This window comes from Equus caballus, chromosome 3 (assembly GCF_041296265.1).
Source record: "Equus caballus isolate H_3958 breed thoroughbred chromosome 3, TB-T2T, whole genome shotgun sequence".
Classification (NCBI taxonomy): domain Eukaryota; kingdom Metazoa; phylum Chordata; class Mammalia; order Perissodactyla; family Equidae; genus Equus; species Equus caballus.
The window spans coordinates 22626244-22642008 of NC_091686.1; the positions used below are offsets into that span (position 1 = coordinate 22626244).

At 38.3% G+C, this 15765-nt stretch overlaps 1 protein-coding gene across 6 annotated transcripts in view; it reads left to right on the forward strand.

Annotated features, from left to right (window-relative positions):
• HYDIN (HYDIN axonemal central pair apparatus protein) overlaps window positions 1-15765 on the forward strand; it is a 335806-nt gene that overhangs the window by 33826 nt on the left and 286215 nt on the right. For all 6 annotated transcript variants that reach the window (XR_002806835.2, XM_023637294.2, XM_023637295.2 and 3 more), the window contains exons 4-5: window positions 8789-8908; window positions 12174-12308. Coding sequence is in view for 5 of the 6 variants with exons in the window: in XM_023637294.2 (XP_023493062.2) it covers window positions 8789-8908; window positions 12174-12308 (255 nt within the window). In the remaining variant the exon portion in view is untranslated. The remainder of the gene's footprint in view (window positions 1-8788; window positions 8909-12173; window positions 12309-15765) is intronic.

Below are 15765 nucleotides of genomic sequence, written 5' to 3' on the forward strand. Positions count from 1 at the left end.
CACTTCTTTCTTAGCTACTTCTGGACACTATTGTTTACAGATTAGAAGTACTTCCAAGAATGACATTTGCCAAGTCCAATTAAATTATCTTCTTAGCGCAAGAAATCCCTCCTTACCTGAGCTGTCATCACGAGGAAGGAAGAAGGCGGAATTGTTTATTAAAGTAGGCATTTGCTGTCTGTTCTGGCTCATTTCCCATAACAAATATACCCTTTTAGTCACTAAAGAATAGTTACTTTAACACGTTTCTCTATTCTAATGTAAATCACGTATTCTAGGTTTTAGGAGCATATGATTATAAATAAGGTCTTATTTCTTACTTTTTAATTAGTTTCTTGAAATATGCCCTTCAGTTTTTATGCACAAATTATGGTGTGAACGTTCGTCAGTTGAACTGCTGGAGCTTAGCCTCCTCTCAAAGGGTTCCCCGGCCATTCCTGGGAGTTTTCCGAGTTGTTTCCCACGTCATGGATGAGTCCCTGAAGCTCTTTTGCTCTCAGTGCAATATTGCCTCCCCTGTCTAGGATACGCATAAACTTTGCTCTTCCTCTGAGCGCCGCTAGATCTGGTTATTCGTTGTTTCTTCTCTTCCCCATATCCGCCCTCGAACTTGAGGGCAGGGAACAGAGCTTTGCCCACAGCTGATTTATCCTACTTAAGGCTATTTGCTCCTTCCCCATAGCTTAGCTAAGACCAGACTGTGCGTGTTTTTCTGTGTGTACTGCTGTGTGTGTGTTCTAATGTACTTTGACTCCCGCCATGAAGGATGAGGAAATCGGCATACTTTCTACACCTCATCTTCTCTCCTCTGTCTTCTGTCAGCTCAGTTGCTTATTTTTACTTTATTTTCTGGAGTTTCTTTTGTCTCTTAGTTGGGTGACAGTCACCCTCTACTAATTTCTTCAAGAAAAGCTTATGGAAACTATATTTCCTTGGTTTATATGTTGGGTAATATTTACCTATTGCCTTTATACTGAACTGCAGATTTGTCAGGTATAAAATTCTTGGTCACTTTTCACCATAAGAACTTTGCAGGCATTTTCCTCACTGCCGTCCAGCTTTAAATAATGGTCTGCAGAACTATGAAGCCAGCTTGATTTTCCTCACCATAGAGACTTTAATCTTTTAGCTTGTATGCCCAAAGACTGTATATGCTTAGTTAATGTCCACTGATTTTATTAGGATGTAACTAAATTTTTCCTGAGACACCATGCACCTTTATTTTATTTCTAGAAGGCTTTTCTTGAATTCATTCATGCCATTTGTGGTCTTTTCTTTAGGAATATCAATTGTGAACATGTTGGACCTTCTTTGTCTGTCCTTCGACATGTTGTATTTCCTCTCTAATCCGTTTTTAGCTTTCTGTTCATTTCCATTTCATTGTAATTATGTACATCAGGCTATCCTCTGTGTCCTTTACTTTGAGTTTTGTGTGTGTGTTTATCTTAAAATTCATTCTTTAGTGTGACCAGTTCAGCATACCTGGTTGTCTCACAGCATTTGATGCAGTTAGTGTCTCTATTTAGTACCATTTTATTCACTTGTATCTCAGATACCACACTCCTTTGGTTTTCTTCCTACTTCACTGGTTGCTTTTCTAAATTTTATATATTGGATCTTTCTCCTCTTGCTGGTCATTAAATGTTGGGGCTCCCTAGCTCTTGATCCTTGAACCTCTTCTTTCTCTTCTGAATTTACTCCTTAGGTGACCCCTTCTAGGAACAAGGCTTTAAATTCCACTTTTTAATAATTATTTTCATAATTCTATCTCTTGCTGTAGACTATCCCCTGAACTCTGGATCATATATTCAGTTCAATGTATGATTGGCAGCTCAAAGTTAACATATTTAAGATCCAATTTTTGCATTCTGTTCCTTCCCTAAAGATGTAATTTTTCCTCTTTTGTTTCTTCCCTCTGGTGTATAGTATCCCCATTTATCTATTTTCTCAGGCCAAAAACCTTGGAGTCTCTGGTGCCTCTCTTTTTCTCACATCTTGTATGGAATCCAATGACAAGTGCTGTAAACTCTGCCTTCACAAATATCAAACCACTTTAATCAAACCACTTCTCACCACCTCGACCACCACCATCCCAATTCAAGCCACTATTATCTAGACTACTGAAATAGCCTCCCTGTTTCTGTTCCATCTCCCCATCATCAATTCTCCACAAAGAAGTAAGAGTGATTTTAAAAGATGTAAAGTAGGGGGCCAACCCAGTGGCATAGTGGTTAAGTTTACATGCTCTGCTTCAGTGGCCCAGGGTTTCAGGCTTCAGATGCCAGGTCCAGACCTACACACGGCTCATCAAGCCATGCTGTGATGGTGTCCCACATACAAAATAGAGGAAGACTGGCGCAGCTGTTAGCTCAGGGACAATCTCCCTCAAGCAAAAAGAGGAAGATTGGCAACAGATGTTAGCTTAGGGTCAATCTTCCTCATCAAAAAATAGAAAAAATTTATAAATTCGAACATGTTCCTTCCATGTTTAAAACCACCCAGTAGCTTCCTATTACCCTCATAGTTATAGGGTCCTGCCTCATCTGATCCCGCCTCCCTAATGGACCTCTTTTCCTTCTACTCTTCCCCAGCTCATTCTCTTCTCACTGAACTCCCCTCTTGCTGCTTTTCAAACATTCAAAGATAATTCCTACCTCAGGGCCTTTGCACTTGCTATTCCTTCTAATTGGAATGCTATTCTCTCAGATCTTTGCATGACTTGCTTTAGATCTCTACTTAGGTGTCATTTCCTCAGAGAGGCCATCTGTTGATTATCTATTGAAAAGAGCAACCATCCACATTCACTCTGTTTTCTTGTCCTGTTTTGGTTTTCTCCATAGCCTTATCATTGCCTGATCGTGTATTATTTTTTTATCTGTTTCCCCAAGAATGTCAGCTTCATGAGAGCAAGGGCTATGTTGGCTTCATTCACTGTGTTTGCTCAACATATGGAAAATGTTGGAAACTCAGCTAGTATTTATTGAGTGAACATATGTACGTTTTTATTGCTTATATTCTCCCTGGGCTCTTGAATATTTGCTTTACGCTCTCTGATTTTTTTTCCATTATGTTCTTTGAGTTTCTGGTGAAATGGTGCGGTTAAGATTTTCATGGCAAGACTTTTCTGTTAACTATTCTCCATTTGCCATTTTCTTTATTCCTTTTCTTTATTTTTCTTAAGTACTTTTGTGTGGATCCTGGCTCGATTTATCATTACAATTATTATCACCACTTGTCTTTGACAGAAAGACGCGATCTGTTTATAGACCGTCAATGCTGAGGCAGGGCCTGGGTGGTGTCCTGGACCAGCAGGAATTCTCCAGGATTCTCAGTGCAGCTCTTTATGAAAGAGGATTGTGTGTGACTGTGGGGATTCCTAGGATTCAGAGTCCCCCTCTTCTAGCCTGCCTCGTGACAGACCGCTTCCTATTAATATGTGTATTTGTGTTTCCCAAGTCAGCCTTGCCTTCCCCACTATTTCCTGGTGTGAGATGGCATCCAGGGAATTTCTTGTCGCCGTTCCTGTTATTCCAAACAAGCAGTTGGTGGTTTTGCCTCTCAGGATGTGCCGCCCGCCTTGGAGAGCTGTATAACGCAAGCCTCACCTGAAATCTGAAGTTGCAGACATTCTTGCTGGGCATCTTCTCTCGACTCTGCTTATTTATTGCAGGAGGGTGGGCAAGGGAGCTCAAGCTGCCAGTTACAACCTACGCAGAGTCCATCTCATATTTTAAGTGTCATTTAAGCAAAAATCCATCGTTTCCTCCTGCACTAGAGGGCCTTCTTTGTCCTGTATCCAGTGTCCGTATATGCAAAGGTCTGTTTCTGGACTTTTTCATGCCATTGGTCAGTTTGCTTATCCGTCTCCAAACCACTGTGTTTTCGTTGCTATATATATATAAGCCTTTATAAGGCTTTCTAAAAAAAGTTTTAAGTCTTTCTCTCTAGTAGAGCAAAATGCTTTGTTCTTTAAAGATATTTTCTCTTATTAATTTTCAAACGTATCTTGGCTAATTTTGGTTCTTTGCATTCCCATGCACATTTTAGAATCAATTTATCAAGCAGAGAGATATTGGTTGAGATTGCATTGTCTGTAAATTAATTTAGGAAGAAGTGATATCCTTATGATATTGGTTCTTCAAATCCATGGACATATCGTCTCTCTCCATTTCTTGAAGTCTTCTTTAATTTCTCTCAGTGAAGTTTTATAGTTTCCCCATAGAAATCTTTTGCATAGCTGTTGTTCTGTTTATTCTCAGATGTTTTTTATTTTTGATGCAATGTTATCTAATGTGATTTTCCCTCTTTTTAAAATTCTGTTATATTTATTGAGGAGTAATTTGTAATAGTATCTATTTAAAAATTTTTTTTATTAACTACTGCTACATAATATCCAGCAACCTTGCTAAAATTCTCATAGTAATTCTAATAATTTATCTATGGATTTATTTGGATTGTCTATGCAAATACTTATTATCTTAGAATAATGGCAGTTTTATTTCTTTCTTTCCAATCTTAATTTAAAAGAATTAGTAGACAATTTTTTAGAGAAGTTTTAGGTTTATATAAAAACTGATGGAAAGCACAGAGAGCTCCCACATGCCCCATCTCCCTGCACCACACAGTTTCCCCTGTTATTTACATCTTGTATTAGTGTGGTATTGTTTTTACAATTGATGAACCAATATTGATACATTATTATTAATTATAGTCCATAGTTTACATTGGGGTTCACTCTGTGTTATACTTTCTATAGTAGGCTTTGACAGATGTATAATGACGTGTATCCACGGTTACTGTATCATATAGAATAGTTCCACTGCCCTAAAAATTGCATGTTCCACCTATTTATCTCTCTCTCCCTTTGCCTGAGCCACTGACAAACACTGGCACTGATTTTTGTTGTCTGCATCATTTTGCCGTTTCCAGAATGTCGTATATCTGGAATCAGACAGTATGTGTCCTTTTCAGATTGGCTTTCTTTCAGTTAGCAATATGCTTTTAAGGTTCTTTTCGATCTTAATTTTTTATGTATTTCACTTGCGTCTGTGAATTTACTACTAGTTCCAATAGAATGCTGAGTAAAAGTTATGATCAAAAGTATCCTTGTCTTATTTGCTAGAGTAAAAGAAAAAAAAATCTCAATATTTTACCAATAAATACAATGTTGTTGTTTTCTTTGAGAAGATCTAGATAATCTTTGATTAAGGAAGTTACCTGCTTCTCCTATTTTGGTAGGAGGTTTTTCTTTTATTGTTGTGAACAGATATTTAATTTTATCAAATGTTTTCTGCATCTATTGAGATGATTATAATTATTTTATCCTTTATTCTTTTTTTGTCAAAAGTATATTTTTAAATAAAATTTTTAGTGAATTTACATATGTGTATGTGTGTATTATGAGCACACAGCTTGATGAATTTTGACGACGTAAACATGCTCGTATAACTACCACTCAGATCAGAGAATGTAGAATATAACTTCACGAGCCTTCTAGGAGCCTTCTTGTGCTTGTTTCCCAGTTATTACCTCCCCCTCCTTTCCAAAAGAACTGCTAATCATGGGTTAGTTTTTCCTTTATTTGACCTTTATATAAGTGGAATACCGCAGTATGTGCTTTTTAATTTCTGGCTAATTTCATTCAATATTATGTATTTGAAATTTATTTATGTTGTGTTTAGCAGTAGTTCATTCATTTTCATTGCTGTGTAGTATTCCATTGATGACTATACCACAATTTGTTTATCCGTTTGACTGTTGATGAGCACTTGGTTTTTTCCACATTTTGACCATTATAAATGATGTCGTTATAGACACTCCTGTATCTTGAATGCACATGTACACATTTCTATTGGGCATATAAACAAAGTGGAATATACATGAAAGTGGAATTTCTAGCTTATAGGCTATGCCTATGTTTCACTTTGGTAGGTAATTGCCAGTTTTCTAAAGTGTTTGCACCTATTTACACTCCCACTAGCTGTGTGTGAGAATTCCAGTTGCACCACGTCTTTGCTAGTAGGTAATATTGTCCCTCTCTTTAATTTAAATCATTCCATTGGGTGTGTAGTGCTGTCACACACTGGTTTACTTTGCAATTTCTTGATTTCTGATGAGGTTGAGCACCTTTTCATATGTTTATAAGCCATTTGGATATCTTTTATAAACTGCATGTTTATGTTTTTTGTCCATTTCTTACTGATTTGTAAAAGTTCTTCATGTATTCTGGAGACTAGCCCTTTATCAATTATTTGTATTGCAAATAATCTTCTCCCGTTCTTTGTTTCTTTTTCATTCCCTAAAGGGTATCTTTTGATGAACATACATTTTAAATTTCAATATGATTTGATTTACCAATCTTTTAATTTATGTTGTGTATTTTCTGTGTCCTATTAAAGAAAGTTTTGCGTTGTTCAACATCATAAAGATATTCCTCTTGGTTTTCTTCTGAAAACTTTGTTGTGTTACCTTTCACATTGAGAGATTTGATACACTTGGAATGGTGTGCAATAGGGGTTAAATTAAGTGTCTGTATATTTAAGGATTTGTTTCTGAGCTTTCTAACTTATTACGTTTGTTTTTATGATAATTCTTGTGCTAATATCCAACAGTTTGAATTACAATGATAAATAACAGTATATGATACATAATAATATGATTATAATGTCTTGCTACTTGGTAGAGCGAGTTCTTGCTCACCTGTCTTGTTCTTCAAATGCATCTTGTCTATTCTGGATCCTTTGCTTTTTCATATAAATTTTATAATCAGCCTTTTAATTTCCAAGAAAATTTCTGCTGGAATTTTTTTTCATTGGATTGCATTACATTTTTAGATCAATTTGGAGAGTATTTGATATCCTTAATATATTGAGTCTTTTAATTCATGAACATGGTATATTCCTGTATTTATGTAGGTCTTCTTTAATTCTGCTCAATAATATTTTGTAGTTTTTTTCAATAAAGTTCTTGTACATCTCTCATTGGATTTATTCCTATGTATTTTATGTTTGGGGATTCTATTTTAAATGGTGTGTTTATAAATTTCGTTTCCTAAATGTTCATTTCTAGTACATTGAAGTATAATTTTTTTTTGTTTTTTTGTTTTTTGGGGTTTTTTTTTGTGTGAGGAAGATTGGCCTTGAGCTAACATCTGTTGCCAAACTTCCTCTTTTTGCTTGAGGAAGATTGTCACTGAGCTAACATCTGTGCCAGTCTTCCTCTATTTTATGTGGGATGCCGCCACAGCATGGCTTGATGAACGGTGCTAGGTCCACGCCCAGGAGCCAAACCCGCGAATCCCAGGCTGCTGAAGTGGAGTGTGTGAACCTAACCACTATGCCACCAGGCTGGCCCTGGAATATAATTGATTTTTGTATGTTGACCTTGTACTCAGTGACCTTGATAAATCACTTAGTAATTCTAATAGTTTATCTATAGATTATTTTGAATTTTCTAAATAAACATTTTTTTCTTCTTGGGAAAATGACAATTTTGTTTCTTCTTGATCAATTTCTAATGTTAGAACAACCTTGAATTTCTGAGATAAGCCCAATTGGGTCATGATGTGTTATCCTTTTTATATATTGTGAGTTTCAGTTTGCTAATGTTTTGTCTCTCTCCCTCTTTCCTTTTTTAATTTATGGTTCATGAGTAAGATTGGCCTATAGTTTTCCTTTCTCTTACTGTCTTTCTTAGGTATATGAAAGTGATGCTAATGTCATCAATTGAGTTGAGAGATGTTTAATTTTTTGTTTTTCTTCCCTTTGGGAGAGTTTCTGTAATATTTAAGTTGTATCTTCTTTAAATGTTTGCTAGAATTTGCTTGTAAAGATATTTGGGCCAGGGTTTTCTCTATGAAAGGTTTTTACCCAGAAATTCAATTTCTCTAATAGTTACAGAACTCTTTGTATTTTCTATTTCTTTTTATACTTATTTTGATAAACTGTATCTTCCTAGGAATTTGTACATTTTATCACATTTACTGACATAATATCCAATTATTATCTTTTTACTTAGTTCAGCTTCTTTTTACTTAGTTCAGCTTCTGTAGTAATGTCCCTATGTTCATTCTTTATTTTGGCTCTTTGTGCCTTCTGTCTTATTTTCTTAATTAGATTCACTAGATATTTTATCAATGTTCTTAGTCTTTTTAAAGACTCAACTTTTGGCTTTGTTGATTTTATAGTAAGTATAATTACTTTCTATTTCATTAATTTCTTCTATTGTTTTGTTACATCATTTTTTCATTTGTTTGGGTTTTTATTTGTTTTTTATGTTTGCTATTGTTTTTCTAAATTATTGAGATGAATACTTACATCTTCAGTTTCCAAACTGTGTGCTAAGGTGCCCCAAGGTGCAACCATGACAGGGCATCATGGGGAATTCTAAATTTTTAAGAAAACATGGCAATACTCAAAACCTGTTTGGCTCTACACAAGCCACTAGCTTGAGGTCATTCATAGTCTCAACATTAGATCATTCTGTCTTGTTAGCTCTTCAGTGCCACCAAGCAGATATTTGTTGATATAGGTTTTCTTGTTATTATCCTTGGGGAATTGGTTCAAATTACCTTATTCCCAATTACTGAAAATGGAAGTTTGAGTTGGTGTTCTAATTAGCCTATGTTTTTAAAACTGAGAACCAAAATTCCTGCTTCCTTTTGTGTTAAAGAAGTTGATGACAATAACCTTAGTGTTAATATCCATAGGTCTGTGTGGTACTTTCTTACCTTCCCCAGTCATTTCTGCCACTGTGTGACTATAAGATTAATTTGCTCTTTCAACTCCAGTTTTCAGGAATTGACCTGGATCAGGCATTATTCCAGCCCTTTCCATCAGAAATTGTATTCCAGAACTATACTCCCTGTGAAGTCTATGAAGTTCCACTGGTTTTGAGGAACAATGACAAAGTGAGTATATTTGCTGAGACAGCTGTACCTTCATGGATATATAAGAAAGGATTAAATAAAATGGGATCCTTTAGGATCTTAGATAAGTTCCTTAATTTGATAGACCTAGGAAAATAAATGAAAACATGCACTTTGACCATAAGCTTAATGAAAAGAGACTATGTTGGTTTGTTGCTATATGTTCAGTCCCAGGGCAGTGCCCAACAAATGGTAAACTCCCAATTGTGTGCACTGACATTTTGTTGAATAAAGGATTGGCTTGAAGAATGTCATGAAGTTCTCATGTGTGACCAGTTGGGCTGGGTTTTCATTTAAGACACGGCAACTACTATTCATCTTTGTATACTCTGCCTCAGAGCCATCAGTTCCCCTATTGAAAGTATAAAGTCTACTCATACGAATTACAGTTGTTGAGCCAATGCATTTATATTCGGCAAATTGTTTTTCTTTTTTTAAACTTCAACAAAATGGAGATCCCTGTCCCCCTTTTCTCCCTTCTCTCTTCTACCTCAGATAGCCTTCAGAGTTTGTCTACAGACAGTTTTGGATGGCTTCTCCCACTGTCTCTACCTTATCTCTTTGTGGTTGCAACTGAGAATTTCTTCTCCATTTTTATGCCTTTTTCTTCAGAGATAAATTAGGGTTTATTTCAAGAAAAGATATTAAGTGCCCGGAGATATCCTTGACATCTAACAATAATGAAAGAAAGAGTAATGCGGGAGGTCAGCATGAGGCACAGTTAGTGTGAAAAGTAATCAGATGAGGAGGAAGACATCTGAGAGATGCTAAACTTCAGGTGTAAAGACAAGTAGGAATACTTACAGGAATCCAAGAACGTGGAGACAAAAAATTCTAGCTATAAGAAAAAAGGGAAGATAAGTGAAGACTATGCAAGAATTCAAGGCAAATGGGAAGACTCGCAGTTACATTCAGTCCTGTAGCTCATTAAAGGAATCAGTGATGCCTTTCAGAGATCAGCGGGGTGATTGAATGACAGCAAGGTCAGACTCTGGAGAAAATGGTGTATTTAGTTCTTTGCTGCAAGAGTGTTAGCAAGAGAAGCTCATGGGACAGAAGCTAAAAGAGTAGGCAGAGAGAAGAAAAAGAATCGAAGGTGCTCAGGATTACGTCCCTAAACCTAAGGAAGAGATACATGACGTAGACGCTAGGACTCTCCTTTCATGGAGGGCTGCCAGCCGATTCAGCTTCTCACTTCTAGGTCTCTTTTTCCCTTTCTCCATTGCTTTCTGACTCTTGCACGGTATTTTTAGGCTCTTAAAGATGGAGAGGAGCTAGTCCAGAGAGGAAGTACTAATTTAGCTACTCCTCTCCAGCCCTAAATGAGAAGTGAGTGTTGGTGGGTTTATATGAGCAAGTAAAGGGTATGGGGCGTGTTTAAGTTTTGTCTGCCAAAGGGTACTCAGTTCTCATGGGTAACCCAACACCTACTTGGTAAGATGCTGCTAGAGTGTAGCACCCTGTGAAAGGAAGGGTCCCAGTTCAGAGCGAGTCCAGCTACCAAGAAGCAGAGAGATTTCTCTCGGCTACACAGGCTTGGTCTTGAGTGAGTTACTCCCAGGAACCGTGTACTAGGTGGTTGACGCAAGCCTTCTTCTCTACTTCCCTAGTTCAAGGACTTGTAAGGACCACTGGGACAGATTTGGGGTGCTGAGAAATGCTTTCTGTGCCATTCACCTTTTATTTGCTTTCTCACTGGCATGGAATGCAAAAGAGAGAGCCTGTTTGGCCATTATTTCTCTGTCTTTCTCACACACCCCGGGTGAGAGTACGCCATGAACACTCTGTAAGCGGCAGCACAATTCTACTTCGGGTACAATTGTAGGTACCCAGACTCCAGAGTCAGACTAATCTGGGTTCAGAGTCCATTTGAGCTGTCTCCTAGTTACAGACCTTAGGCAAGTCACTTCACTTCTTCAGGCTTTGGGGATGATAATAGTAACCATTTCAGTATGTTGTTTGGAATATTAAATGAGATAATGAATGTAAGGTATTCAGCTCAGTGCCTGTCATGTAGTAAGCACTAAACCAATATTATTGTTATTACTATTAGTGTCGATGGTGTTTTCCTTTCTAGTTTTTAATCCATAATGCTACTCTTGCCAAAATTATTCCCAGCAAGCTTACATAGTATCATTGAGCACATCATAAGGGCCACTGCACATTTCCCTTCCCAGCAAAGCCACTTCTGTTCCTATCAGATTTGCACACATCCCTTCCTTACCTCCCCACTCTCTAGCCTTAGGATCTGTCTGAATTCTGTGCATTTCGTCTTCCCTTCCCCATCTGAGTTTCAGCTTTGAGAGGTTGTGGGAGTTCTTTTTTCCTCGTTTTTCACCCGAGACTGCTAGGTTATGCTTAGCTATAGTTAACTTCTTTTTGCCCCCTTTGAATCTTTAAAAAAACAATCCTCTCCCTTTCCTTGTGTGCCTAGAACGTCCACCCTGACCACCCTCATTCTTCTCACAATTGCATTTCTTTTCTTGTGAGGGCTATCTGAGATAGAGACATGTACTCTGGGTGAGGCAGGCAGAGAAGAAGAATGACTTTAAAGGAATGACACTGTTTGAAGCTGGGCTGACACTGGCCTTGGGGACAGTGTCCTGCTCTCTTTGTTCTTGCTTCCCAGTGGTGTTTACCCAGGATAACCTCATAGAGAGGAAGGGTGGAGTTAGGCCAGGACTTGACTCCCGACGCCATTGCTTGGTGAAGCTGTATCACTTAGCGCAGGTGTCTGTTTCTTCCTCGGTAGAACGGGAGTCAGAATGAAGCTCAGCGGCTGAGATGAGGGTTAAGTGGCACAGCATGTTCAGTGTGGATGGTCCCTAGCAGGAGTGCAGTCAGTGTGGTTTCTTCTCTCAGGGCAGTTCTCAAATGTTGGGAAATCCGGCTTCCCTCTGCTGTGTGGGTGGGGTTTTAGATGACTAAGCAGTTAGTCTTTGAAGATAGTCACATTTAAGTAATAAAATCAGCAAAGACTTGCAATAACAATACAAATGAGTAATAATAATCATCTTAATAAAAATTAAAGCTAAAATGCATGGAATGCCTCCTCTGTGTGAGGCCCTGGGATAAAGGTAGGTACTGTCATCTGCTTTTACAGTTGAGGAAATTGAAGTTCAGATCTGACCACAGTGACATGGCTAGTAAGTAGCAGACGGAGATTTGGGGTTTAACTACGAAGATTGTACTTTTTCTTCTGCTTTTTCGCATGCACAGTGTCCATCCTTGTGTGTTTTTCTTGCAGATTCCAAGGATGGTGAAAGTTGTTGAGCAAAGTTCACCTTACTTTAAAGTAATCAGCCCCAAAGATAGCGGCCACAAAGTAGCTCCGGGAGTGCCATCCATATTCCGAATCCTCTTCACTCCAGAGGAGAACAAGGTAACAACACTGGCAAGAAATTGCTTGAATGCTTGCCACTGGCAGTGTACAATTCTGGACATTCATGGAGGAGGTGGTGGTGGCGGTGGTGGTGGTTTGATGGTGGTGGTTGTGTTTTTGATGGTGTTGGTGTTGATGGTGTTATCGTTGTCATTGGTGGTGGTGAGAGGAGTGATAGGGATGGGTGAGAGGAGGGGATGGTGCACCCCGGGAATGAGGAAAGAATTGTCAAACAGTGCTGAGGGTTTATATGAGCTGTAAGTAGCCAGGGTATAAAGAAAAGTAATCATTCTGGGTGCTCCCCCAACACCTGCCTCAGCATATTTCTATTTGACTATACAGCTAGAGGGACACTGAAAAGGTAAATAGTGTGGTCTAGTTCGCAATGAGCTGAGACAAAGAATAAAGATTATGGCTTCTTGAAGTGTGGGATCCTAGTTGGTTACATCCCTCTTCCCCAGATTCTAACTAGTTTAGGAAACAGACCCAAGATCCAAATAATGATCACAGTTTTTGTCTCATTGATGGCAAAGAATATGGCCAGGACCTGAGGCCGAGACCGGGCCTCCTCCTGCTCCCCAGTGACTGGCAGATCACCAGTCTTTGGTGAAGGACTGACCTAATAGATAGCTCTCCCCAAGGCCGAGTGGAGAGCTGGAGCTGAGTGCAGAGACCTGCCCGGCCTGCTCAACCCTGTCTGCCGAGGCAGGCTAGAAAGAGCCCGAGTTAAAAAAGGACCCCATTTCCCCTCAACACCACTATCGCCATGGGAATCTAGCCCATTCTCAGGTGCTCCTCAGTTGTAGAAATTCCAGTTGCTCCTGGAAGCAGGGACCAGCCAAGGGGGACTGAGGGCGGAGGCCTCCTCCCCGCCCTTCTCCAAGAGCATAAAATTGTGTGTTGAGTTCTCCTCCACATGGGCCAAAATGGGGACTCATGGGAGGAGGAAAGGGCATGATTGAATGAGTGAAGACCAAAAAACAAGACTGAAATAGGCACAACAAAATATCAGCTTGTATATAATGTTAATAGTGTGCGCGCTCATCTGTATTTTGCCATTATAGTTGGAATCAAAGAGCATAATGGAGACAGAGAGAATTAGCTTTGATTCCCTGCTTCTCCATCTCTAATACTGATTAGCTGCTGCGAATGTCATTACCAGTATTCCCACTGCTATTGCTACTGTTCCTACTTTTCTGGAGAGCAGGGATGGAGAATTGAATGTGGTCTGCCAAGCGTGTACCGCTGTAGCGAGTGGTTAGAAATTCCATTTTAATACACTGCTGTTATTATTTTTCCACTTTGTGGTATTACTATTTATGTCTTGGGTTGTGTTTATGGGCCTATAATTTTGTTTGGGGTACTACTGAAATAAAGGAAAAGACGAATAGCCCCAGAAGTAGTGCTTTTTGTTATATATTGTTGAAGTCCTTGTTTCTTCTCGAGACTCTATATCTAAATACTATCTGTGAAGAGAACGGTACCTGGATTTTGTTTGGGTGTCAAATTCCTACACTGTCATTTCTGTAGGAAGCTGGTCATGAGTCTTTGCTGGATTTGAGGAGTTGACTTTCCTTAATTTTTTCTGTGCTGGAGAAAGTAAGTCTTCCATTGGATAAGTATTGTTGTCCCTGCAGGTAGTCTGGCTGAGAAAGGGAAACATGGAACTTTGTGAGGAGGTGGAATGTTCTAGATCATAATTGGTGTGTGGGTTATATGGGTGAATTCATTTGTCAAATTTGTACATGTAATATTTTTATGATTTCTAACATATCTAAATTTTACTGTACAGAACTATAAAAATATAATAATAACAATAGAAGGGGGAATAGATGGAGCTATAGATGAAGCCGTATGACAAAATGTTAATAATTGTTGAATCTGGGTAATGGGTACATGGGTTTTTTACAGTATTCTGTTTTCTTGTATATATTTTAAATTTTCCCTAATCAAAAGCTAAAAGAAAAGAGAGATTTTATTACTACTTGTATGTACAGCAAATAAATAATTGAAATGTATTTTAGTACGTTTGTATTTGCTTTATAAATATGAAATGCTAACATGCCCATTGAGGATTATTACTTGGCTAAATATTGTGGCTGCTTATCTTACTCCTAGTTTTTTTATTCCCTCTTACCACTCCATTTCACCAACATTGCATGTCTTTCAGGGAGCCCCTCATTTAAAAAATTAAGTTAAATGTTGTTTTACTGTTTCCTCTTCTAAGTATTTGAAAGTTGTCAAAGGCAATGTGCAAGTATGAGGAGACAGAGAGTGTGAATAATGGCCACCTGTGAGAAATGTAACTATCCAGATTTGGATACATTAAGATTGTGCACTGGATTTGGGCTCTAAGCTATAATATAATTTACAGAATTCATTTTTCGAAGGACTCAGTGATCTCTTCTTTTGCTGACTGTCCGAGACTGATGGTGGGTATCTGGGGAAGCTCCTGCTGCTGGTTTTGGTGGCCTTCTACTGCACGGATCCTATTACACTTGCACCATCAGCAGGGCCTCACTCTCGGTAGATTTTCCAGTCATCTGGGCCTCTACATTTGCTCTTACTGTGGGAAAGCCAACAAGGCCGTTTGCAGAATGACCAGCTGGGGTTTGTGGTGCTGCCTATAGTGCTGCTCCAGAATGTGGCAGAGGAGTAACTAGAGCCTGATTTATTTTAGGAAAAATGGAAGTCAATCTTTTCACAGTGTCACTTAGTATTCAGTTGGCCAAATTGATAGCCAACAACATACGTATTTTTCCTCCTTATCCCCTGCTGATCTGAACACGCTCCATTCCCATTTACCCTCCTCGCATCTGGAAGGCAAGATATGTAAATTGCAGCATGCCACAGCTTAATGAGTCCGTCCCCTTTCAACTGGGTTTTCAGCACCCATGTATATTAGCATGTCAAAGATGATAATGCAGTTTACGTTTTTTTCTGTCGTCTGTTAATCTGGCTTCCCAGGGATTTATCTTGTTAAGAATGCGAAATACCCAGATAACAGGTGCGGCAAATTCACTTTGGCTTTCCTTATCTCTTCTTCTCACAAGACTTTTAAAATAAATGACTGGATATGTTTTTAATCTAATGATCCTAGGGTACATGTCATCTATGGTAGAAATATAATAGTCAATGTTATCATAACACTATAAAATTCTTGAGCCTGGCATTTTTCTTGACCTCTTAAATTTGTATCTTTACTATTAAAAAGGATATGAAAAATATTAGGCTTTCATAGGAGAGCAAAACTGGGTACTTCCTTGGACTTAAGAAAGCATATATTTACTATAGTGTTGTCATGTGGAAATGGCAGCAGTGGTTTGAAGAAAATATGAAGTGATGCAATTTTATTACTCAGTTATGCTTTAAGAAAATATCTAATTTGCTGTCAAAGTAATTTTCCTGATTTGTAACTATGAAATTTAAAAATCGTGACCCAAGAAGAGTAGGGAAA